Source organism: Halichoerus grypus, chromosome 2 (assembly GCF_964656455.1).
Source record: "Halichoerus grypus chromosome 2, mHalGry1.hap1.1, whole genome shotgun sequence".
Classification (NCBI taxonomy): domain Eukaryota; kingdom Metazoa; phylum Chordata; class Mammalia; order Carnivora; family Phocidae; genus Halichoerus; species Halichoerus grypus.
The window spans coordinates 112,714,406-112,740,826 of NC_135713.1; the positions used below are offsets into that span (position 1 = coordinate 112,714,406).

Consider the following 26,421-nt stretch of genomic DNA (forward strand, 5'->3'; position numbering starts at 1 on the left):
CAGTTGCCGTGGAGAGCAACAACCCCTGTCCTTAGGGAGAGTCTCTTGTGTGTGGCAGGAGGGACTCGAGCACAGGATTCGCGGAAGGTGAGGATAACATGCTGGTGAGACTGATGCGTGCCTCCTCAGGAAGCCAGAGCTAAACATTGAGACGACCTGCACCCCCACTACCTCCCATCACTTGTATGACCCTGGGCAAGTTCCACTCTGCCCTCTATGGGATCTCCCCGCTTTGGTACAGAGCAAGCTTTCTAAAGTACATCACATCAGGTCACTGCCCTGCTCAAACCCTCCGTGGCTTCCTACCTTTCTCAAAGTCAAAGGATTTTCCCTACCACTACAGGATGTTTCTTCCTCCTGTCTTTGACTCCTCTCCCACTGCTTCCCCAGCCCCCCCATGACTCCGTTCCATCCTCTTTGCTGGATCAAGAGATACGCTGATCACATTTAGGGCCTTTGCCCCTCTTCCCCCAGGCAGCTGTATACCTGTTTCAGGTGTCAGCTCCAGTACCTTTCATCTGCCACAGTGTCCAAGACACAACACCTGCCATGTCCAGTTACTCCCACAGTCTATTTTGATTCATTTCATAGCGATTTATGTATTTATCCATTTCCTTGTTTAGTGCTTTTTTCTACCCTCCAGTGTCAACTCCACGAAAGCAGAGTATCCCTAGAGCTTAAATAAATGTCTAGAACTGAGAAGCTTAGCATGGGTTTGTTGAATGAGTAGAGGAACGAATGAAAGGTGATTCATTCCCTTATACCTTAGCTTCTTCATCAGTAACATGTTACTATCTCATAGAGCTGTGATGAGGGTCAAATTAGACAAGTATATAAAGCAGTCGTGATGATTAAATGAGAAAATTCCTATCAAGTGCTCAGAGAGATTCCTGGCACATGGTACACTCCTAAACAGTCATAGTAATAGTCTTCCTAATACGCTTCCTAATATGCATGTTAGTCGTTACTAACTAGACTTAGGGCAGTCTCTTTTCTTCTCTGAATCTCATCTCATAGTTGGATATGCTAACACTTACCTCTCCAGAGTGATGTGGATCAAATAGGGTCATGGATAGGAAAGCATTTTCAAATACCCGACACACATAAGACATTTTTGCTCCCTGCAAATCAGAGACAGCCGTGTCAGCACCAAGTTGCCCTATTTAGATAACTCTTTGTATAGTAACAAAAATAAATGTTCCTGATGAAGCTGTCAATCAAAAACCAATATCCTTATTCTTTTTTTAATCTATCTCTTCTTCCTTGACATTACTATTAAATTTTAATCATTTATTTTCCCAAAAATCTATTCCTCCTGGTTTCAGCAATAATAAAGCTTGGATCGCCCAGTGCCCCTTGCCTCCTATCTCAGCTAAGCCTTATAAACCTTGGATAACCAGACCCCAGTGTAAAATTTGTGGAGGAAGTCTTTTTCCATGAAGCTAAAAGGAATATGATATCATAAAAGCAAACAAACAAAACAAAACAAAAACATTTGTTTGAGAGTCCGAAGACCAGGGCATTGTGTTTATCCCTCCTCGGGGACAAATTGAAGTGTCTCAGTATCTTGATCTGTAATTCAGATGACTGAATCTGTTTCTCCATATCTGTAGCTCTCAAGCCTCACTGTGCATTAGAACAACCTGGGGGAACTTATTAAAATTGAGACCTTTGGGCCCACAGTCCGCGGATTTTGATAAGGCAGGCGTAGTGAGGACCAGGACTTGGAATTCTAGCAGACGGTCCAGGCAGTCCCCACGGACGTAGTTCTGTGTTGGCAAACACAGCACTCTTAAGATTCCTTCCAGGTCTGACGGTCTAAGAACATTTCATTGGTTTTAACTTTCCCTGGGGCAACGTCACATTTCCAGGGAGGCAGACTCCTTTAACTGTAGTAACGACAGGATGACAAACTACATTCATAGGGAGAAGCCTGTCAGTCTAGAGACTGGTAACTATAAACTGACACTGATTTACAGAGAGCAGACTCATGAGGTTTCAGAAGGGCAGAGGTCCTGCAGACCCTACCACTGCCAATTTTCCACACATTCAAGCCTTTTAAAAGGGGTAAGTAACTCTTGAGCCTGGACTGGGCTGCCTGTTTATCCAGGGCCTGGTCTCTAAGGTGGCAGGTCAAGCATAATCTCCCCTTCCTCAGACAAGAGCCTGAAAGTCAGTCTCATGCATAAAAGCACTGTCCTTAACCTTCTCTCTGCTGACTATCCCCGGTCTCCCTCTCTGTGGCAGTTAATTATGATCCCTGCACAGGGACTAAAACAAAGCCCCATTGCCTGTCAGCAGCCTTCCCCAAAGAGCAAAGGGAATTTAGAGGGCAAGCAAGTCATAAAGCAGTTTTATTAAAATAAATATGATTGTGTTTCCAAAGGCCCAGGCTTTCAGAGAGAGAATATAAACAATGCCAAGATGTTAATTCATATTCTCAGTTTGGCTCCTAGGCTATGATGATAAAATGACAATTCAGCTATTGGGAAATGGGCTAGTTAAAGAGTGGAGACCTTTGAAGCCATGGAGCATTACTCATTTTTCCAGAAAGACACATCACCCCTTGACATTTACAGAACACACTGCCGACAGAGCAGAGGCATAAATGCTTTAAACTGATTATATAAATAGCTACACTTTATTGAATGTTTACTATCTGTCACATGCTATCATAAGCACATTTCATCCTGACATAATCTCACCTCTTTCACATACCACCTGAGTGACCCTGAGCAGGTTACAAAAATCCCTCGGTGTTTTCCTTTCCTCATCCGTCAAATGGGAGAATAGCAGTGTCTACTTCATATGGATGTATGTGTGTGTGTTGGTCTTGAGCGGTTAGTTTGTGTCAGGCATGTTAAGTATTATGATTCAAGGGGCACCTGGATGGCTCAGTTGGTTAAACATCCAATTCTTGGTTTCGGCTCAGGTCCTGATCTCAGGGTCCTGGGATCGAGCCCCATGGCAGGATCTGTGCTCACTGTGGAGACTGCTTGTCCCTATCCTTCCCCCTTTGCCCCTTCCGCCACTCAAGCTCTTTCTCTCTCTCTCAAAGAAATAAATAAAATCTATTTTTAAAAAATATGATTTAATTATAGGTGGGCATTGTTATCCCCATTTTACAGATGAGGAAACTAAGATTCAGTGAAGTAAAGTAATTCACCCAGAGTCACATGTTAGGAGGTAGCAGAGCTAGTTCTTCAAATCCCTTTGCCTCTCCTTCAGAGTCTATGTTCTTGTTTTCTTTTTTGATATATTTTCCCTAGTCTTATTGAGATACAATTGATATATAATATTGTATTCATTTTAGGTGTACAATGTAATGATTTGACACATGTATATATTGTAAAATGGTTACAACAGTAAGTTGACTCAACACCCATTTCTCACAGTTAATAAATTTTTTTCTTTTGATGAGAGCTTGTTAGATCTCTCCTCACAACTTCCAAATATACAATACAGTGTTGTTAACTCTAGTCACCATGCTGTACATTACATACCCAGAACTTATTCATCTTATAACCGGAAGTTTGTCCCTTTCGACCCCTTCACCCATTTCTCCTACCCCTAGCCCCCTGCCTCTGCCTCTGACGACCACCCATCTCTTCTCTCTATCTGTGGGTTCAAGTTTTTTAGATTCCACATATAAGTGAGATCACATGGTATTTGTTTTTCTGTCTCTGACTTACTTCACCTAGCAAAATACTCTCAAGGTCCATCTGTGTTGTTGCTAGTGGCAGGATTTCCTTCTTTCTAATGGCTTAATGATATTCCATTGTGTGTGTGTGTGTGTGTACATAGTATATACATATTATATAACATGTATATGTATGTAATATGTACACTTTTTCTTTATCCATTCATCCACTGATGGACTTAGGTTGTTTCTAGGTCTTACACTACCTATGGTCTTAAAAAATGTGAAGGTCGGGGCACCTGGGTGGCTCAGTCGTTAAGCGCTTGCCTTCGGCTCAGGTCATGATCTCAGGGTCCTGGGATCGAGCCCCACATCGGGCTCCCTGCTCCGTGGGAAGCCTGCTTCTCCCTCCCCCACTCCCCCTGCTTGTGTTCCCTCTCTCACTATGTCTCTCTCTGTCAAATAAATAAATAAAATCTTAAAAAAAAAATGTGCAGGTCTTGAAAAAACTGGAAGCCTTAGGCAAAGGAAGAGAGCATATCAGAAGTTTACTCTCCACTATTAAGCAAATTTCAAATGAAGAAACAAAGTGTTGGGAGTGGGGGTACGAACATACCTGAATCCTTCTCTCCTAAATGTCTGCATTTCCACTGCAGGGAAATGAAACAAAAAGACTAGACATAATCAACATCTAATGAATAGAAATTTGTCTAAAAGATTTGCCAAGCAGTGATAGGAATAAGCAGGTAAGTAGGTCATTCTAACTGAACTCCAAGCTTAACGCCCAAGAAGGTGGAACCAGGGTGCGGAGAGGAGAGAACACACAGTGGGGCCTCAGTGCCGTGTGTACTCGTCATTTCTGAGCCTGCATTTTCCCATCTATAAAATGAATAGATTGTGGGCAGTAAGGAGGTGCTATGGTCCTTCCAAAATGGTAGGGATCGGTCAGGGAAGGCAACCGTGTGCTCTAGCTCTTCTGGCACTGAGACAGCTCTCAGGACCCGCAGGTGTCAGCTCCATTCTGACCACCTGGTCCAGGTAACGCTCTGACATCCATTTACTCTATCACATCACCCTGCTCTTATCTTCGGCATAGAACTCTGTACTGCCTGAAGTGATTTTGTTCATTTGCTTGTGCATTGCCCACTGCCTAACTGCCCCCTCCCTGTCCCCAGTAAAATATAAGCTTCTTATGCGTAAGAGACCATGTCTTCCTAAGGGATCCCCTAAGGAAGGCGTCCTCCGTGCTTTGAATGCTGCCTGGCATGCCGGAGACACTCAGTAATACTTGTGGAATACATTTTCATGTTCCCGTTTAAAAACTTTCCCAACAACCCCATGGCATAAATACTGTTACAGTATTTATTTTGATGGAAAACCCCGGGCTTGGGCAAAGAAAGGATTTCCACCCAGGTCTGTCTTTTTTTTTGGACCGGCGCTGTAGCCATTAGGCTTTGGTATTTTCCTCTGTTTGTCTCTCCTATGGACAGCGTGAGGCCATGATCTGCTGCCCAGGGGTGTGTGAACTCACTAGGGATTGCTGTGAGATGTGGAATCCACCCACTGATTCCCTAGGGCTTCCTACTTTCCCGCAGAGGCAGCCTGCAGTCTTGGTGAACCCCACAGGCACAGTGCAGAGGGCTTGGAGGCCGAGGAGCAGACAACAGGGCTCCAGGCTGGGGGCAGCAAAGCAGCAGGCCTGAGTGGCAGGGTCTGGAGGAGTCAGCTCCAGACAGGAGTTTGCGCTCCTAGAACAGCCCTCAGACTGCAGAGCACTTTTACTCCTCCCAGCGAGCCTACTGTGTATTCCAAATTATATTCCAATTTCACTGAGAAAGAAAATGAGTTCTAACCGTTTAACTGATATGCTCCCAGTGACACAGCGAGTAGAGGAGCCAAAATGGGAATTCCCAAATGACCTGGGTAATGCTGAGTATCTTGTTGCCTCTAGAACTCCCAGAAAATCAGCCAACCCTTGTCCTCAAGTGACTGCTCCAGAGCCTCCATTTTCAGCGCCCCAATTTAGGATGCAGTATTTCTTGCTTTATGCACCTTTGGTTTTGTTTTCAGGAAGCGTTGTGTCTAAAAGTAAGAAATGAGAAAATAGAAGCCTTGGTACCTCTGCAGATTGTATAAAATTTCCCCTATACACAACCTTCATATGGTGGCAGCTTCATATCTCCTGATTGCGAGTTACTTAGTGCCCATGAGACTCCCTGCGTGCCTACTATGAGTTTAGATCTCCCGGAACGTCCGGTGCACATAATCCACACCAAAGCTTATATGTTAGCTTGTCTTGCCTAGATAACCTCTCAACTTCCTCACCTTGGACAAGGCCATCCAATTTGTCATCCTAGATTTCTAAGGTCACATTAAAGCTCAAACATCACCATCTTTATCTTGGCAGAATTTACACTGGCTTTCAAAGGCCAGACTAGAAAGGAAAATATCACGTGAGGCCCTCGTGGGGTAATAGTCATGAATGTTCCTCCTGACACAGTGTAAGCCCTCCCCAGTAGGATTAAATTTTCCTAGTGATTTTTTTCTTCTGTGAAACCTACAGGGGAGAAGGGATTTGGGATCTGTATCTTTCGAAGCCCTGTTTAGGGTTCATCCCCTTACCCTGTCCCTCCCCACTCCTGCACACACATAATCTGAGTTTCTTCCAAGTTAAGATTAGATGCCACCAATGCCAGGGAACTCAAGATATCCCCAGGAGACCCAATTTTACCTTTGTTTTCAAGGTTTTTGTTAGGAAAATAGTTATTATGGTCTTAATAATATAGTAATAGTCATGTTAGTCTTATCCTGATAATATGGGTTCTTACACTTACGTCCTTGGCATTAATATAGCATTGCATGATATAAAAATATCAATATGTCGTCAATATTCATCAAAATTGATACTGTACTATTTAACCATGTATTAATAATTATTAATCTCCTAGGTGTTCCAGCCTTTCCGAAGGACTTTGGATACATTATCTAAGTCAGCCCTCACCATGACCATATGAGAATGAGACCCCCAATCCCAGTTTACACATAAGAAAATGGAGGCTGGGGGACGTGAACAGCTTGCCAGAGGTTTCAGAATGAACAGGGAGGGGGCACCTGGGTGGCTCAGCTGGTTGAGCCCGACTCTTGGTTTTGGCTCAGGTCATGATCTCAGGGTGTGAGATCGAACACCTCAAGAGCTCCGAGTCGGGCTCCGCACTCATCAGGGAGTCTGCTTCTCCCTTTCCCTCTGCCCCTCCCCCAGCTAGTGTGCATGCTTGCGCGCTCTCTCTCTCCCAATAAATAAATAAATAAAATAAAATAAAATAAAATAATTAATAAATTTTTTAAAAAAGTGCACAGGGAGGTCTGGGACCTGACCCAAACTTGGCTCCTGGCCCATGCTGGGCGCTAAGCAGCCTTCTTCACGCTGTGCTTGGGCAGAGACTTGTCCTCACCTTTCTCATCTGAGATTCGGATGCACAGATACTACCTACATCACAGAGCTGCCAAGGGTAAATGCGGTGATGTTTGTGAAGCCTTTAGGAAGCTGTGTAACTCACAGTAAGCCCTCAATAAACGCTACTATGTGATCCAGCGGAAATGTTTCAGAGAAACATTTCCACTTATCAAAATTGATTCTTTCTTCTACTAAGTATTTTTTTCCACTTCAGGTATTATCTTTATATTTTTCATTGTTAGTCAGGAGCAGTTCTTTCTATTTTTGTGTACGATTTACATTAAGATAGTAAATTCTATTTTCTTACTGGTATAATCTGAGCTGCAAATAATTTTCAGAAAACAGTTTTACTACAAAAATTTTAATTGGCTTTTTTCCTTCCCAAATGTCAGTCACATCCTTTGTGTCTCCTTCGTAGTGAAACACTTCTCCCAAGCTTAAAAAAGAAGTCATACCTAGAAATCCTGCAAAAATGCCAGTTTCCATGGCAACCAAAAAAAGCAGACATGAAAAATGCCAAATGTAATCAATCAGTGCCTTTGAATTTTCTTTGGGTTCTGTGGATTCCTTTAAGTGATGGACAAGAAGGCCAGTGTTTGTTTGTATTTGTTTTTATCTTCAGGCTGGGATATATTTTCCATACACCTGTATTTTCATTTTTTTTCTTTTTCATTCATCTCCAGTGTACACGCAAAAGATCAGTGTTTATAATTTGAGAGAAATGACAGGATCACAGAGTGAAACAGTCTAACGTGCCTGTCAAGAATTGGACATAAATAATTTTGGGTCATGAATATCTCCTCTTATATCCAGTAATAATATTACCTTGCATTTCATAGTACTTTACAGCTCAAGGTTCTTTTCCATGCATTAGCTAATTTAACCCTAAGAATAATCCCATTATGGGTAGTTTTTAAGTGTAATCAAAGAGCCTCAGAAGGATAAAGCAACTTTCTTAGATATAGCAGACTGTGAAATCAAAATGCAAACCCAGAATTCCTTATCCGTTGTCCGTTTTTACCAGTTTTTTATCGTTCCCAGAAGAACTGATAAAATTTCCCTTAGTAATTTGCTACCTGACAGCCCTGTAGTCATGATACTGTTGCAAATGCCTAATGTAAATACATGCTGCTGAAATTGATGATGGCTAATTTCCTATTACTTGAGTTAGAGTTAACTTTCCCAAGGTGTGGATGCAAAGTAAATTATCAGAGTTCCTAAATCAGTGAAAAATAAGGCCTCTTTTTTCACAAAAAACTGTATTATTAGAAGAGAAATCAGCAAACTTCTTCTGTAGAGGGCAAAATAGTGCATATTTTTGACTTTGTGGGCCAGGCTCTCCGAGACTGCTTAACTCCATTGTTGCATAAAAGCAGCTGTAGGCAATATGTAAATAGAAGAGCATGGCTGTGTTCCAATAAAACTTTATTCACAAAAATGGAGGCGGGAAAGTATTTGTTCCATGGGTTATGGTTTGCCCACCCATGGTAGAAGATACTCACTTGAGTTTAATCTAGAAAAATGGGGAGTAAGATTTATGTTGTCCTTACGGAAGCACTGAGAGAAATATCGAGTAGAGGACAGGCATTCTTATATGTGCGTGGTGTACCCTGGGAAGGGATGGATGCTCTAGGAAAAGGGGTTGCTCTAGAAAACCCTACAGATCTGTGTTCTCTAAGCTATATGACAGGATATATTAGTCTTGCCTCTGGTTAGAGGGCTAGCTAGGGAAACATACTGGCATACCTTCTTTAATTGCACACACACTCTCGGGCTCCTTATCATGTGCTGTGCTGGCAACCACTGGGTGGACAAAGATGAACAAGGATCATCGGCAGCTCTCTAGCAGTTTGCAGTGTGGAGTAGGAGCAGGAGAAGAGGTGGTGAGGACAGACAAGCATACAAAAAACCATAAGCATGGCATAAAGAAAGATGTGGAAAGGAGCAGTAAGGAGGTTTTAGCAAAGTGCCCTGAAAAGGCATAGGCAGGAGAAATGAGGTTTGTTCTCATTTGGTGGTCAGGGGTGGCATGAGTGGAGAGGGCGACATCTAGCTGGCCGTGAGGGATGAGAGGATCTCAAAGGAAGCTGAGGGAAGGGCAGGCCAGGAAGAGGAAACCGTAGGCATATAGGTACAGAGACTCAGGGCGTGTGCGGGGAAAAGCACAAGCCCCGGGGCCTGCAGTGCGGGACAGGTGAGGAGAGGTACAGGGAGAGACAGAAATGGGAGCTGGGAGTCCAACCAAATCTTCTGGGAGCCGGAAAGGCGAAGCTCAGGTGTTGGGGTTTTATTCCACAACATAAAGGAGCCCTGGGTGATTTTTGAGCAAGTACATAAATTGGATCAGAACTGGGCTTTACTGGAGCACCTGGGTGGTACTGTTGGTTAAGCATCTGACTCTTGGTTTCGGCTCAGGTAGTGATCTCAGGATCAGTATAAAAATTATTGCTGAGGTTTTTACATTCTTTACCTTACACTAAGACCTCAAAATCTGGTGTGTATTTTCATTTAGAGCAAGTCTCAGTTCAGACTTGGGATATTCCAAATGCTCATTGTAGCAAGTGGCCACCGTATTAGACAGCACAGCTCTAGAGCATATGTAATAATAAGCATCCAGGAAGGGACCCTGGCCGACGCTGGAGGCAAGATCAAAGACAGTCATTTAAGGATGCCCATTTATTCTCCCAAGTCTCCTTGTGCCCTAAGTTCTTTTAGAATAACCAACGCGGTAATAATTGCTGTGCCTTTAAAATAAAATATTCATTAAATTGCCATGTGGACTTAGAAAATCCTGTTCTAGCCAAAGGTAGGTACCGTTAAGGTAAGTAGAATCTCACACGCTTTACATGATAATTACAAGAGCCTCTTAACATTTTTCAGCCAGAGAGGCTCTTCACAATTATTTCATGAAGCTTTCCGATTTTACAAATGGCAGAGACCCAGTTTCACTGAACCGAATATTACTCCCGGGGTTGCCTAATTCTTCCCTTTTTCCAGGTGACTGTGTGTGTGTGTGTGTGTGTGTGTGAGAGAGAGAGAGAGAGAGAGAGAGTGAGTGTGTGATTCTACGGTACATGACAGAGGCAGAGAAACAAAGACAGGCAGCTGAGACGAGGAGCGGGGAGGAGGACAGTAGTAAAGACCATTTGCTAAGAGGCTTCTCCAAGCTACACATGCCAGGGCCCCACCCTGATCTACTGACTCAGAGCCAGACTCACAACCAGATTAAGGTAGTGCCATGGCTAATCTCTAAGGAGACCCATATTATCATCAGAAATAAAGCAAAACACAGGAGATTTTGTTTAACCAAAATACCAGAAAGGTCTAAGGGTTAGAAGGAATACTTTATTAAACTGCTTGGAGGGTTAGTTGGTGGGGGTAGCGGGAGAGGTTGCTGAGTGGGGCAGGGAAGGACACAAAGGGACGTCCGTGGAGCACGCAGAAGTAACAGCCACCAGACCCCTTGAACAGAGAGATGGCCCAATGAACTGCAGTGTTTGGGGCTGGTGTGTGTGTGTCTGCATAATGTTTGGAGGTAGAACTAAGTTGCCATAGGAAAAAAAGGTGAGGTTGAGGATATATCAGCTGGCTTCATTTCCCCCATTACAGCAGCCAAAAAAGAAGGGGGAAACAGGAGAAATATTTTATAATATCACTTTGGGCACCATTTTATTAGTCTGATCATAATATTCAACTCTGAACAGTCCTAAGACACCCACGTTTATCAGCTTGCACCTAGCCAGGGATATGTGGTCTAAAAAGCTCTGCAGGTGATCTGTTTTGGACTTCTCCCCACCGAGGTGAAAACCGTTATAGCACTATGTCCTAATTTTAATGTGCATACAATCACCTGGGGACTTGTTAAAATGCACGTCCTGATTATAGGTCTGGAAAGGAGCCTTGGATTCTGCATTTCTGACAAGCTTCTGGGCGATTCCTGTGTTGGTTGTCTGCAGACCACCGATGGAATAGTAAGGCCCCCAAACATCAGATATTGTCTGCACCAAATAATACAAGCATCCCCAGGTATCTCCGCCTTTCCCACACTATATTCCCAGCTTTGGGGCCTGTGGGTCCGTCCCCTCAGAGCACAGAGAGGTGAGGAATTGGGAGAGCCCAGGGATCTGAGCTACAGACCCTGCTTGGGAGCACCTTTCCTTTGAGGCTCACCTCGTTTCGTCCTTTCGCCTCTCTGCCTGTAGGTGTCTAAGCTTGAAAGAGAGAAGACTCAAGAAGCAAAGAGGATTCGTGAGCTGGAGCAGCGCAAGCACACGGTCCTGGTGACAGAACTCAAAGCCAAGCTCCATGAGGAGAAGATGAAGGAGCTGCAGGCCGTGAGGGAGAATCTCATCAAACAGCACGAGCAAGAAATGTCAAGGACGGTGAAGCTGCGGGATGGAGAGATCCAGAGGCTCAAGTCGGCTCTGTGCGCTCTCCGGGACGGCAGCAGTGACAAAGTAAGGACAGCGCTCACCATTGAGGCCCGGGAGGAGGCCCGGAAACTGTTTGATGCAGAGCGCCTTAAGCTCTTACAGGAAATCGCGGACCTGAAAACTGCCAAGAAGCAGGTGGACGAGGCTCTCAGCAATATGATCCAAGCGGATAAAATCAAGGCTGGGGACCTTAGGAGTGAGCATCAGTCCCACCAGGAAGCCATCTCGAAGATCAAGTGGGAGTCAGAACGGGATATTCGGAGGCTGGTTAGTAACCCAGGGCAGTACGTCAGTGTACGATCATTCTCTTTCCAGGTTTTAGAGTGCCATGGGTATGCTTCTACTGGTGTTTCTCATGAGTGGATTATAAACAGTGCTCACCTCCTGTCTAGCACTCTGTCCAAAATGCAAGATAGGTCCATAGGTAGGTAGGTAGATAAATAGATAGATACGCCCAAGCCAAAATTGGAATTGTAAAGTGTAGAAGATATTGGAATCACCTTTCTCATAAAAACTGGATTCTTCCAGCCTCACATATATGGAGAGTATCTATTCAATGACTCCTGTTTTCTTGAATGTCTATAAAAATATTCTAAATTATGAACTCTTCTAAAATCAACATGTTTTATGGGCTTTCTATTTATAAAATGTCACTGGGTTTTTACAGGGATGGGGAAAGTTTCTGTGGCTTTCAAGGTATCTGAAATGGCAGCCACTGAGAGCATCCTGAATGATTCACCTGTCTTCTTTCCAGGAACTGTGTCTGAAAGCAAGGAATAGAACTATAAGAACCCTAGTCATTTTTAAAATAGATTTTCTTTCTCAAAATAAACAAGGGCCATTCAAAACAGTGGCCATTATAATTTTTAAACTATTCCTAAGTAGTTTATTTGCTATTGTCAATTTCCAAGACTTACTTCAAGCTATAGGGTTGGATCTTTCTTTTTAATACGTATGACCAAAAACCACATTGATCTCTCACTATACCTAAAAACAAAACAAATATAATTATTGCATGAAAGCCATAGTCCTAAGTTGACCACGTCTAATTATTTTAGAAGAAACATTTACATGCATCTATATTCAGAATGTTTAGCATTAGTTATATCTTAGTTCTGTCTTGTCAAATTACCCCTCACCTGTTAGAATGCACTTTATGCTTCTCTAACAGTAATATTTTCTGGCCACCTGGCTGGCTCAGTCAGTGGAGCATGCGACTCTTGATCTCAGGGTTGTGAGTTCGAGCCCCATGCTGGGGGTAGAGAGTACTTAAAAATAAAATCCTTAAAAATAATAATAATATTTTCTTAAGAAAACTACACTTTCCTTTTGTGTCTGCCAATTCTAAGCAATTATTTTGTAAGAACTCCAATTATGTTCCTTGGACCATATCTCTAGGATTTCGATTTTAAGTAAAAGTGGTTACCGTAGAACATTTTAAAAAACTAAATGTGTAATTTTCTTTGTACTGCAATATAGTGTGACCGTAAAATGTTGCCTTTGCCACACTTTCCAAATTCTTTGTCTGCAATTCATTCTATTGCCCTGGTTGACAATAAAGACCAAACACAGTGCAGAAATATTGGTCTCTGCCCTGTCTTTGGTTTTTGAAAAGACAACAGCTGATGAAGAAAGAACCAGGACTATGAACTCTGGAGTCAGCAGGTGGGTAAATGAAAAAGATGTTGTACATCAAATATTTGTGTTTGTTGATGGTTTTCGATATAAAGTCTGCAAGTATATCCGCTTGTTGATCTGTAGTTTCTTTCTGTGAAATTGCTTTTACCAGCATAATGATCAAGAAGACAATGCAGTCTTTCTTAGTAACAATGTAAAATCTAAGGTACCTCAAGAGTGGTTAAAAAACTGGATGCAAACAGAATAACATGAGAAGTTTTTCAGTAGTACAGATGCCCTTGTCTTCAGTTTTATCTTGTTCTGTCACTACCCCCACACCCAGCTCCATTTTTGGAACTGGAAGGGAGAGAAATGAGAGCCATTCTGTTTAGAAAATTTCTCCAGGGAATTCTGGTAGGCACCCCTTCCCATCTAAGAACTAGAACTTCGGAAGATTTTCAGTATTCTGAAGCCAGGGTCTATGCTTACAACCACTATGCAATAGAGACTCATCAATACTGATTACTGGATATTCTACAGAAAACTACCTTGGAAAGTGCTGGAAGTATAAGGATAATGTGGGGATCATTACTGCATAGCCTATTAAAATGGGCTCTGGAGTCAGAAGTCCTTGGTTATCATCTATAAAATGGTGATAACAGAACTTGTGTAGTAGGATTGTTATAAAAGGAGGTAAGATATGTAAAGCTCTGAAGATAGTGTCTTGCATGTAGTAAAAAATTAATAAATTTTAGTTATGATGATGGCGATGATGAGGATGACTATATGGGCAGTAATGGAGTAATTTCCAGCAAGTTCATTTAGGTAGGGTACATCAGAACCAACTAGGAGCACAGAGGTGTGGAGCCACGGTAAACTGTAAATGACATCGGAGATGACAGGTCTAACAAATAAATATACTACCTAGTTAAGAATAACACTGGATTCAAATCTTCTAGAAGAAGGTAGAAACTAAAGACAGTGCTTTCATTCCAGAATTAACAGGACAATGTTTGACTACTCACCAACTTATCAGATAATATCACAGAACCATGCAGAATTTAGCCCCCATGGCCTTCCAAAATTGATCTAAAATGTAATCCTGTGACTGGGAGGCATTGGCTCGCAGAAACTTAAATGTGGAAAAATGGGACCATGCATCACTTTTTGTTCCAAATATATACATAGGCAGATTTATATGAGGAACACAGCAAAGAATGATCTACACAAAGTGATTTGTTATAAATAAGGAGATATTTTTATAAAGAGAACAGTATAATATCATTTATATTAAATGTCTCTATCCTATCTCCATTTTGAATATTCTTATGAAATATAATGAAATGAGAAGAAAGATTTTGCCTGATGGTTATGCTCTCTTCAGAAATTGTTTACAGGCGTTAACGTCCCTAGCCCTCACCAGGAATGGCACAAATTTTTCAGTCCAATGAAACTCTTGATCAGTTGATATCAAATGCTTATGGCCTTTAGTTGACAAATAATTCTGAGACCATGCTGAGACTTAATAGAAGTGAGTGCTGGGATCCATAAATATGTCCCACAGTTGTAGGAGGGGAAACAGTGGCTGATATTACCAGGTGTTTCCCAATCCTCTTCTTGTCCCGACTCTGGTTTTCTGACAGTAATGGTAAAATAGTTGCCTTAGCTGTTTGCTCTGAAATGTGGAAAGGAATGGAAAGATCCACATAACGTGAACCATGCTCCAAACTCACACCTGAATTCACTCCACATTCGCCACCTGAATGCAAACATACTGGCCTTAGGAACTGACTAGGCTCCTGGAAAGTCCGCAGCTTCGTCAGCAAAAAATGACCAATTCATAGTGCCTCCTCCTAGTTAAAGTGAACCTAAAGTCTCTTCCTCCAAACAGGAGGGAAGATCAGAAATTGTCCTGGGAAACACTGTAATGGAATACTGAATATCCGTCTTTATTAACACAAATGACCCATTTTATTTTATTATTATTTTTTTTACCAATGACCCATTTTAAAGTTAACCTCTCTAAATCCAACCAGCCTAGACTATTTTAAACAATATACTGGGGGCACCTGGGTGGCTCAGTCGTTAAGCGTCTGCCTTCGGCTCAGGTCATGATCCCAGGGTGCTGGGATCGAGCCCCGCATCGGGCTCCCTGCTCGGCGGGAAGCCTGCTTCTCCCTCTCCCACTCCCCCTGCTTGTGTTCCCTCTCTCGCTGTCTCTCTCTCTGTCAAATAAATAAATAAAATCTTTAAAAAAAAAAAAATAAATAAACAATATACTGAACTAAAGCATCTACCCAGGATATACCAGAGAGAAAAAGTTACTTTCCTTGATACCTAATTATCCAAGGATAGCCTTTCATTACACAGTGTTGCCTTGTCTTGTTCCTAAATTCGGTATACCTGTCACAGTCATAATTTTTCCCCATAACAATCAGCGGAAAGAAGTTAAACTCCTACCATTGTAAAAATGCATTTTTTTTTTACAGCATTGTTAAATAAAATGTCCTGGGTGTCATTTAATTCAGATGGATGAGATTAAAGCCAAGGACAGGATCATCTTCTCCCTGGAAAAGGAACTGGAGACCCAAACTGGCTACGTCCAGAAACTGCAGCTGCAGAAAGAGGCGTTGGACGAACAGCTCTTTCTGGTCAAGGAGGCCGAGTGTAACATGAGCAGTCCGAAACGAGAGATTCCAGGAAGAGCGGGAGACGGCTCCGAGCACTGCGGCAGTCCTGTAAGTCTGTCCGAGCTGAAGCGAAGAACTCAGGAGTCATCTTTTATTTAGCTTCCAAGTTGTACTTTTCACTTAAGCTCTTTTCCTGTTTACTGCAAAGAAATCAATTCTACCTCCTCCTATAAAACCAGCTAGTATCTTGGGAACAGGGTTTTCTAAACTCACAGGCACCAAAGTGGTCTGCCCTGCATTAGCAGATCACAAGAGAATTACAGGTCTTTTTAAATCTTTCATAGAATTTTTCTACCCACGCAATACCTATCCAAACTTTAGCCTATTATAAGAGTCATAAAGTAGATGAAACTACTTTGCCTCTTGCCAAGACTGGTAATTTTCCCTTGTGTGAACCGTTGGGTTGGAAATTGGTGAAGACGGTTGTCATCTAGAGGGGTCAAAATGTATGACTATATAAAAAACTGAACCGCTTAAATCATCATCTAAAAGTTTCTAGTCCGATCGAACTTGCTACTCATTACCCTGGATTTTCATCATTTTATAGGAGAAATTATTTTCAGAACTGCAGGCATAGAAATCAGCTTGTGTATCGTTGGCTTTCATAACTTAGCTGCTAAAAAGATGAAAATGTATTATTTAGGAACAGAGATAGGTTCCAAAGTAGTACTTAGAACCAAGTAATGAATAATTTATGAATTGGTATTCAGGATATATATATCCCAGTAGGTGGCGGAATCAGGATTTAGCAGATGCAAGTTTCAGTTCTGTCCCTGACATTTACCTGCAGTGCAGCAAAACTGTCAAGAGAATGGGCTCTAGGGTCAGACTCTTTAGTTCAAATTCTGGATCTGCCACTTACTGCATGACCTCAGGCAAATCATTTTCCTGCTCAGAGTTTCCTCATCTGTAAAAGAGAGGCAATAATGGGACTCCGTAAGGCTGGTCGGAGGTCTAGAAGAAATGGTCTGTAAAATGTTGAGCACAGTGTCCGGTTCATAATTAGCATTCAATAAATATTAATTATTGATCTATTGATAGTAGCCACAAGACCTTGAACGAGTTATGACCTTCCTGAATCTTCAGGAAGAAATCCTCTAGGATTTTATGAATCTGGAGATAAAATGTGTGGGAAACTGCTTTGTCAACAGTGCAGCACTATCAAAAATGTAAGATGATAATGGAATTGCAAGTCTGTAATGGTCCTATGGACACTAGAGCATGGAATTAATCCATGAGAGCCATGTGTAAAGTGATCCATGGCAATTATGACAGTGGGGAAGCCAAGAGCTCTGGGCAAAATGTACCAGCAAAGGCTATCTTATAATCTACTGCGTTTTATACGTGAAGGTAATGCACCAGCCTTCTCACACTGACCTTTTTCTCCAGGAGTATGCAGGAATTTTCAAAGCCCAGCCCTATCTTCTATTCTTTGGCTAAGTGTGATAGGACATCTGTCTTAGCTGTGGAAAGCAATGTGCAGCCATGACTTAAGAGACGCTTCTTGAACCTCATGTAATCACGACATGACCTTGGTCTCAGAACTCACAGATCTGATAGGCTCATCCAACCATCTACCACTCCCCCTGCCAGGAGTCAGGGCTCCAGAGGGTATCTGCCACATGGAATTCATTTGCAGTTTCAACCAGGCCTGGTCTTCAACCCAAGCAGTGAATATCAAGGGTTAGAAGAGGGTAAATATTTACTCTTCTCTGATTACAGAACATTTTACTCTCACCTCATAAGCCAGATGAAAGGAACCAAGCCTCTTACTTTTATGAGTAGAATTCCCAAACTTTGTGAAAAGTGTTCTTGAAGAAATACCCATTTTAATTTTCCTGCCTAGGATTTGAGAAGAAATCAGAAGAGAATAGCGGAATTGAATGCCACTATAAGAAAATTAGAAGACAGGAACACCCTGCTTGGAGATGAACGAAACGAACTGGTGAGTTCTGCCCAGAATTATTTATTTATCTGGTGATTTTGTTAAGCATTTTGTTTAAGAAAGTATATATGATGTTGTAGAAGTATAACATAATAAAGATAAGTGCACAGATAATAAAGGTCCAGTTTAATAAATACGCCCAAAGTGATAGAACCATATAACCACCACCCAGATGAGTACCTGGAAGATTACCAGCACCTCCGAGCCTCCCTCTCTTGGGACCTCTGCCAGTCACATCCTTCTAAAGTTAATCACTCTACTGAATTCTGTCACCGTAGATGTGTGTCACCATTTTTTAAATGTTTTGTAAATGGCATCCTATAGTAATCACTCTTCTGTGTCTGGCTTTTTTGCCCAGCATTACATTTGTGGAAGTTACTCACTGTATAACATGTATCATTCTTTCATTTTCTTACTCTATTTTATTCAATTAATACACCACAGTATATTTCTTCTTCAATTGTTAATGGGCATTTATAGTGTTTCTTAACAGTTTTAATGTTAGTGGTGCTGCTACATGTCTTTGGTGAGAAAATGTGTTCATTTCTGCTGAGAACATACCAAGGAGCAGAATGACTGGGTCGTAGGGCGTGTGTGTGTGATCAGCCTCAGTACTGGTTGCTGGGTTTCCACAGTTGTTAGAACAATTGCATTCCCACCGCCAACATGGGAGACTTGCAGTTTCTCCACAGCTTTGCCAACATGCACAGATCGTTGATCATATTAGTCAGTATGGTGGGTGTGAGCGATATTCTGATTGTAGGATTTTGATTTTTACTTTCCTTAATAATGAGATTGAATGAATTTTCAAAAATCTTTTGGCCTTTTGGGTGTCCTTGTGGGATCTGACCTACGAAAGACATAGGTCTTTTGTAAAATTTTCTTTTGTGCTGCCTTTATTTTCTTATTAATATTAGGAATTCTTTGCATCATTTTTGGATATTTGTATTTAAAATATCCTGCTCTGGGGTCACCTGGGTGGCACAGTTGGTTAAGTGACTGACTCTTTGTCTCGGCTCAGGTCGTGATCTCAGGGTCATGAGATTGAGCCCTGTATCAGGCTCCATGCTCAGCATGGAGTCTGTCTGGGATTTTCTCTCTCCTTCTCCCTCTGCCCTTCCCCCACGCTTTTTCGCACATGCTCTCTCTCAAATAAATAAATCTTAAAAAAAAAATCTTGCTCTGTGCCTTACATTTTACATTCTTAATGGTGGCTCTTGGTACAAAGAAGTTATTTTCAGCATTTTGTTTTTTTCCAAATATATACATTTTAGGTCATAAATATCTCTAAGCATGACTAGCTTCATCCCATACATTCTTTTACGTCATAATGTATTGTTATTTCAAAATCTTTTCTAATATATGATTTCTTCTTTGACCAATGGGTTACTTAGCACCATAAGGCTTAACTTCTAAACATTTGGGGATTTTTGAGTTATCTCTCTGCTATTGATTTCTACCTTAATTCCATTATAGTCAGAGAATATACTTCGTATTCTTTTTTTTTTTTAAGTTGAAGTACAGTTGACACACAGTGTTACGTTAGTCAGGAATACTTTGTATCATTTCATTCTTTAAAATTTGTTGAAATTTACTTTATGATGGTAGCATACTGTCAATTTTAGAAACATTCCATGTTCTCATAAAAAGAAGGTATGTTGTGCAATCATTGCATGTGTTTTGAATCAAGTTCATTAATAGTCTTGTTTAAAATCTCCTATATCTTTATACTGTTTTGTATAATCTCCCAACAGATTTGTCCATATCTATTCTTAGTTTTATCAAGTTTGCTTTATATATATTTGAAGTTATGTTACTAGGTACATATAAATTAAGATTTGTTAAATGTTTGCATCATGAATTTTTTTATCTTTAGTAATACTTCTTGATTTAAAGTCTTGGTCTGATGTTAGTTACACTATGTCAGATTTTTTCTTTCGGTGGTTTCATGAATATCTATATTGACTTTCACACTTCCTTTATAATACTTAAGCTATATCTTTTAAAAGGAACAGTTTTTTTTAGGTACTTTACATCTAAGGTTACTAATGTATGGTATGGTAGAATTACTGATATCTCCTTTTACTTGTGTTTTTCTGCATCTTCCATAAATAGCATCTACTAGGTAAATTTAACTGTTTAAAACCCTTGTCATTGACCTTCAGAAAAGAGACGAAGTTTAAAATAGTGAACCTAGTGGAATAACTTATTTGTCCTTGTATGTGCTTCATATTTAATATGATTTCTTCAGACACTGAAACTCAAATCTGAGGATTAAATAAGGTTATGAAAAATTTTGGCCTTTGATATAAAATGAGTTTTCAAATGGCAGTTAGGATACAGTTGGGGAGTACTGTTTTAGAATCCCACAAGCAGCTGTTTCAAATATTTATAGGTGGCTAAGTCTCCTACCCCAGCACTTCCTAAAGCGTTAGATTCTCAAAAATAGGAGTGAGTACTTTATCTTGTCAGATGGTTCTGATAGACTCCACCACTTTCCTTGCTTCAATACCCCTCCCCCAATACATACTCATTCAGAAACATTAGTATAAAGTCACTGAACTAAGCATGGGAACTTTAACATGGAAATCCGTTATGTTTAGAGGGACCATAAAATATGTCATCCAAATGGGAGTTTTGAGAGCAAAAGGGGGGATTATTAACAATTACCCCAAGATAGCATTCATAAAATTAGACCAGTGTTTCTCAGCTAGAAGCAATTTTGGCAGTATCTGGAGATGTTTTTGATTGTCACAACTGGGAGGATGTTACCAGCATCTATTGGGCAGAGGCCAGGGATGCTGTTAAACATTCTACAATGCAGGACATCTCCTCATGACAAAAAGTATCTAGCCCAAAATGTCTAGAGTGCTGGGGTTGAGAAACCTTGCCTTAGACTAACTAGCAAACCAGAATATGATCACTCTTAATTATGGGCAGGTAAGAATATAATCATACTTTTCCTAAGCTCGGTGAGAATTAAATGTTCTTAAACACAAATATCAATAGAGTTTTGAGAGTATGTTTTTTTTCTCAATAACATTTTCTTAAAAATAAACATCCTTGGGGCACCTGGCTGGCTTAGTCAGAAGAGCATGAGACTCTTGATCTCAGGGTTGTGAGTTTGAGCCCCACATTGGGTGTGGAGATTACCAAAAAATAAATGTAAAAAAAAAATGAATAAATAAAAATAACAGTCTTAGTGTGGTTTCAGGAATCTTAGCAACATCTCTTACAGAAGAACAGGCTTTGCCGACAATCAGGCTTGGGTTTGGGTCCTGGTTGCACTCCTTAGTGACTGGTGATTCATATGAGCGGCTTTATCTCTCTGAGCCAGTGAGGGGTCATTGCAGGCCCAGGGAGAGGTATGAGCAGCATGAGGTTGGGGCTCAGTGTAGCAGGGTACCCGGGCTGGAGGAAATCAAGGGGCAAGCAAGGCGTGCAATTGCTCTTGCCGAGCATTTCCAAAATCAGAACCTTGGCAGCACCTCCTTGAAGGTAACACTTGATACAGAGTTGTGAATACTATGATGATGGCAAACCGTTCGAGGAAACTGAAAACAAAGCAGTCGGGCTATTAAATGAAGGATGGACATGGTCAGTTCCGGGACACACAGTGAGGCCAACCAAGGCGGCCCCGGATGGGTTTCACCCCTGCCCATTCACTCCCTCTGCTCCCACATCCACTCCAGCACAAGAGACAAATTGTAACTTCTGTCTTCCCAGTTAAAACGGGTGCGGGAAACCGAGAAACAATGTAAACCTCTTCTGGAAAGGAACAAGTGCCTCACCAAGAGGAACGATGAGCTGATGGTGTCTTTGCAGCGCATGGAAGAGAAGCTAAAAGCCGTTACCAAGGAAAATTCAGAAATGGTGTGTATCACAGACTCTGCAAAGCTGCAGCTTCCGTCCTTCCAACTCCACTAACCTGACTTACTACTCTTTCTCAGTTCATTTTTAAAATACAATGCTATTCATGAAAATTGGGGTTTTTTCCCTGTGGAAGCAAGGAACCTTAAAGGAAGAAAGCAAGAGAAAATTGATGGCTCTGAATTTTAAGGGGTTTCTAAATTTGCAGAACGGTAGGACTGCTTCCAGGAATCTGCACACTTTCCAAAATCTCCCCAGTAGAGAAGCAAACTCAGTCACAGAAACTTCCTTCCAAGAATTTCACTAACACGCTCTTCATAGAACTGTACAATGGGTACCTCTTATCTTCTGAGACATTGCATAATAGTTGAGAAATAGATGCCACCACTTGTATTATGTATGGACAGTGATAAGCTCTTGCACTCCTTAACAGACTTACAACACAGCTGTCGAGATCTTCAGACATCCCCAGTGATTTTGACTTGTAGAAGATAAAATAAACTTGAGGGTTTTGGTTGGTGCATCTATGAAGCTGAGCAATTTTCAAATTTAGTTGGAGCCTCATAAAGTTTCTATGTGAACTGCTAAAGTTTAGGATTTTTAAAATCTCTACCTATACTTTCTTCTTTTCCAATCCAGAGAGAAAAAATAACATCCCACCCACCCTTAAAGAAATTAAAATCTCTGAATGACCTCGATCAAGCTAATGAAGAACAAGAGACAGAGTTTTTAAAACTTCAAGTCATTGAGCAGCAGAACATTATTGATGAGCTCACAAGGGTAGGTCTTGATCAATCTATAAACTCTGAGCTGTTCCCAAGGGCAAGTCACTGAGAAATCAACATGCACTGGAAGCACTTAATAATTTCAGATTAGCCCCCAAAGCCCGAGTTTATATATTCAATATATAAGTAAGTTGAAGAGACTCTATTCCAAAAATACTTCATATTATTAAACTGTTTTATACATTTTCAATTAGAATCCTCTTAACTAATTTGATAACACAAATAGTGGCTGCAAAACACCCTAAAAGAACCTCCAAATGCATCATTATGTGAGTAGGTATGTAGTCTGGGTGTACCTTATAATTGCCTTCCGGTATCAAGATTCTGAGGCTCAGAGATTAAATATTTGGCCAACAATAACAAGACCATATGCCTCTTATTTCCCAACATTTAATTCAGTATCTAGCACATAGTGCAGTTTAATAAATATTTGTTGAATGAACAGTGACATCGTAATTACATGACAGAGTGGAAATTTCAGTCCCGATCTTCTGACCATGACCTCAGTGCCTTAGAGCAGTTATTACTTCCATTTGCATCTGGTCAAGGCTTGTTTTACCAACAGCAGTGGCCTAAGACCTTCACATGCCTTTGGGTTTCCTCTTTGCCTCACTGTCTTTATTCCATGATTGTTATCTCTGGTCACTCTCACTTGAGGAGCAAGCCAAGGGCTGGAGAGTTGAGGAACTAGCAATGGGAGGGGTGGGGGTGGGGGGTTAGGCAAGTGTCTCCAGGGAAGGGTGAGCAAGATGATTTAGTGCTATTGAGGGGAGAAAAGATGATAACGTCTGGTTATAACTATTTGTGGTTTATCCTTTTAAAATTGTCTACGTTGAGTATATGTTATAATGCATATACTGTATTAGGAGGGTAATCTAAGTATAAATTTTCAAAGTTTCAGATATATTGAGGTTATATGATCAAAATATTTTTACAAGGTGAGAAATCCTAAAGGTTAACATCACTGGCATAAACCAGACAACGTATTAAACATGGCCTTCTGGTGCAGTGTGCCTCTTACTTCACGTCCACAACCTTAATTACTAGTAAATCCCAGATTCACTCGGCCAAGACTTTTCTTGACTTTGAGTATCTGAACTTAAGATAAAAGTTTCTTATAAGAATTTGACATGTTGAGACATATCATCCAGACTTTCAGGGAAACTAAGTGCCACTTATTTAATCTACCTTTGAATTTGTACAGTAAATACGTGGAATACTTAGTTGATGAACACCAAATTCCCAGGATATCTCCATCCACAAAAAAAAAGAATCAAGAAATTGATTCCCCTCCCCCCCAAAAAAGCCCAATAGATGATTCCAACCCAGTAGACACTCTGTTCCCATCTTCAGAGGCTGCAGGTGAGAACAAGGGTCTAAGAATAGTCAGAAGACAGCTTGCTATGACTTTCAAGTGATTAAATGAAAAGAATAAGGCTTATGCGAAGTAGTATTTTTTCAATACTTAAATATAAAGTAATTTTGGGTTTGAGAAAACTGAAAAATTGTGCTTTGGGAAAATATGAGTATTTTCAGAGCTACTTGATCTTCAAGTATAATAAAGGATTCTGATGAGGAAGACGGTGTACTTCCTGATTGGGAGGCTCTCAGATCCACATAGATTATCAGGAAAAGTTGTAGTGTATTTTTACTTTAAAAATATGTAATGGCACCTGGGTGGCTCAATTGGTTAAGCATCCAACTCTTGGTTTCCACTCAGTTCATGATCTCAGCGTCATGAGATCAAGCCCCGCACACCCAGTGTGAAGTCTGTTTGAGATTCTTTCCACTCCGTCTTCCTCCCCTTCTGCTCCTCCCCCTGCTCATGCTCTCTCTCTCTCTCAAATAAATAAATAAAATCTTTAAAAAGATATGTAAGTAGCAAACCTAAAAATTACCAAAATTACAAAACACAATCTTATTTTAAATAGAAATACGTAATGCCTCAGGTGAAAACCAACTCTGTCATTGAGAAAAAAAAAAAACACAACACAAAACCTAGAGGAAAACATGTACCAACTCAACATCTGAAAGGTTCTTCGTCTGTTTTCCAGGACCGAGAAAAGCTCATCCGTAGGAGAAAACACAGAAGAAGTTCCAAGCCAATTAAGGTAATGGGAAAACTAGGTTATCAGGCTTTTGCCACAAACCCTGTGAGAGAAATGAGGCTGCCAAGGAATCTTCCTGCAAAGATGTGATAAATCAGATGTTCCTAAACTGCAGCAAACCATGGGCTTTATTTGCTAGAAGAAAATCTCTTCTCTTGGTAGTTCTTAGAAGTCCAAAAATGATTGCGTTATGGATTTTAACCTTTAAGGTTTGCTTTAATATGACTTTATCTGCGTGAATAGGCACTAGGTTTGAGGTGGAGAGCATTATCTGACAAGCTGGAGAGTCAAACTCTAAGAACATGCAAGAGATACACATGATTTAATGCCTCCCAGTGAATAGTATTAGTGTCTCATACCCACCCTATAATTATCCGTGTATTTTTATTATTCTCCTGGACAGTATTATTGGTAGTAGTTTGATTTTATTATTCCATTATATACTTGGATACTATTACTGATAATGATTATTAATAATGGTACTCTCAGTCCACCCATATCAGTATAGCCTCTTATAATCCATGAAGTTTTGTTAATTTGTCTATTTGTTTGATTTTGCTTTTATCAAGTACATTATTTGATTTGGATGTGGGATTGGAGGATAAGACTTACAATTTGATAATCCCAGATAGGTGCATGGACTTTAAGTCTGTCTTGATTGTATTTTAAATACTGGAAAGAGTAAGTCACATAAACTCGTCATGGTATAAAATGTAATATATTAAGAGGCTCCAGTGTTTCTATGAAGAGAGCCAAATGTTAGTGATTTTGATTAGTTAATTAGTTAGTGATTCCTCAGCAACATCAGAAGTGAAAAGTGGGACACACTTTTATTGGAATTATTGTGTTCATGCCCGAAGTTTTTATTTCCTCCAAGAAGCACTAAAGGACCCCTGTCTTCTGTGTCCATTTGCACATATGCCAGTTGATGGTACCTTGGTAATATGTTGACTTTCCCCACTCTTAGTTGTGTCAGTAAATATGTACTTTCCCACCCCTAGAGGCCTGTTTTGGACCCATTTATTGGCTATGATGAGGACTCCATGGATTCAGAGACATCATCCATGGCCTCATTTAGAACAGACCGAACACCAGCTACTCCTGATGATGACTTGGACGAAGTAAGCTTTTCCACTTCTCTAGTCTTTTGTGATATTGTCACCAAACCTTTGCTTTAAAGTGGAGAGAAAGCGTTGTACTTCTTATATCCTTTCTGAACTGCCCAAAATGATCACATAATAGTGATCCATTTTGACTTTGTTACCTCTTGGAAAACAGCTTCGCCAGTGTCATGTAACCCTTTTAACAACTTGTCTAAAATCCTGTTCTGTAACTTGAAGACTTTTTTCAAACTAAAAGTCACTCTCCCCAATTCTTCATCTAGGGAAGGTGGGAACCAAGAAACAAGCTTAGAAGAACAAGCTTCTAGATACAGTTGAGGACAGGGTTTAGCAAAGTGTGCTCTGTAGACTACCATTGTCAGAATCATCTAGGGGGGTTCAATCACAGTGAAAATTCCTGGACTCTACTACACAATTCCTGAGTCAGGATCCTGTGGGTAGAACCCCCAAATCTGCATTTTTCACAAAGCTCCCTGGTGATTATATTATGCTCTGAAGTTTGAGACCTAAAGCTGTAAAACTATATTTTTATAGTTTATCTCTGGAAGAAATTGTTGCATATGAATGTGTTGAAAAGAATTGAGAATAAAACTATCATTTCCTCCCATTTGAATCCAAAAGCTAGCTGTAAGTTCTCATCTGGACCCAAAATTGACTGTAATCTAAGCCAAAAGAGCCATCATCAGAAATGTATAAATAAGCAAATGCCTCTTATTAATAAACATTAAGTATTTCTGCAATGTCGATCTTGAAAGTAC

At 40.7% G+C, this 26,421-nt stretch overlaps 1 protein-coding gene across 7 annotated transcripts in view; it reads left to right on the forward strand.

Annotated features, from left to right (window-relative positions):
- JAKMIP2 (janus kinase and microtubule interacting protein 2) overlaps positions 1–26,421 on the forward strand; it is a 157,302-nt gene that overhangs the window by 93,280 nt on the left and 37,601 nt on the right. For all 7 annotated transcript variants that reach the window (XR_004908870.2, XM_078067326.1, XM_036065724.2 and 4 more), the window contains 7 exons: positions 11,297–11,794; positions 15,673–15,882; positions 17,681–17,779; positions 21,506–21,652; positions 22,289–22,429; positions 24,489–24,545; positions 25,544–25,663. Coding sequence is in view for 6 of the 7 variants with exons in the window: in XM_078067326.1 (XP_077923452.1) it covers positions 11,297–11,794; positions 15,673–15,882; positions 17,681–17,779; positions 21,506–21,652; positions 22,289–22,429; positions 24,489–24,545; positions 25,544–25,663 (1,272 nt within the window). In the remaining variant the exon portion in view is untranslated. The remainder of the gene's footprint in view (positions 1–11,296; positions 11,795–15,672; positions 15,883–17,680; positions 17,780–21,505; positions 21,653–22,288; positions 22,430–24,488; positions 24,546–25,543; positions 25,664–26,421) is intronic.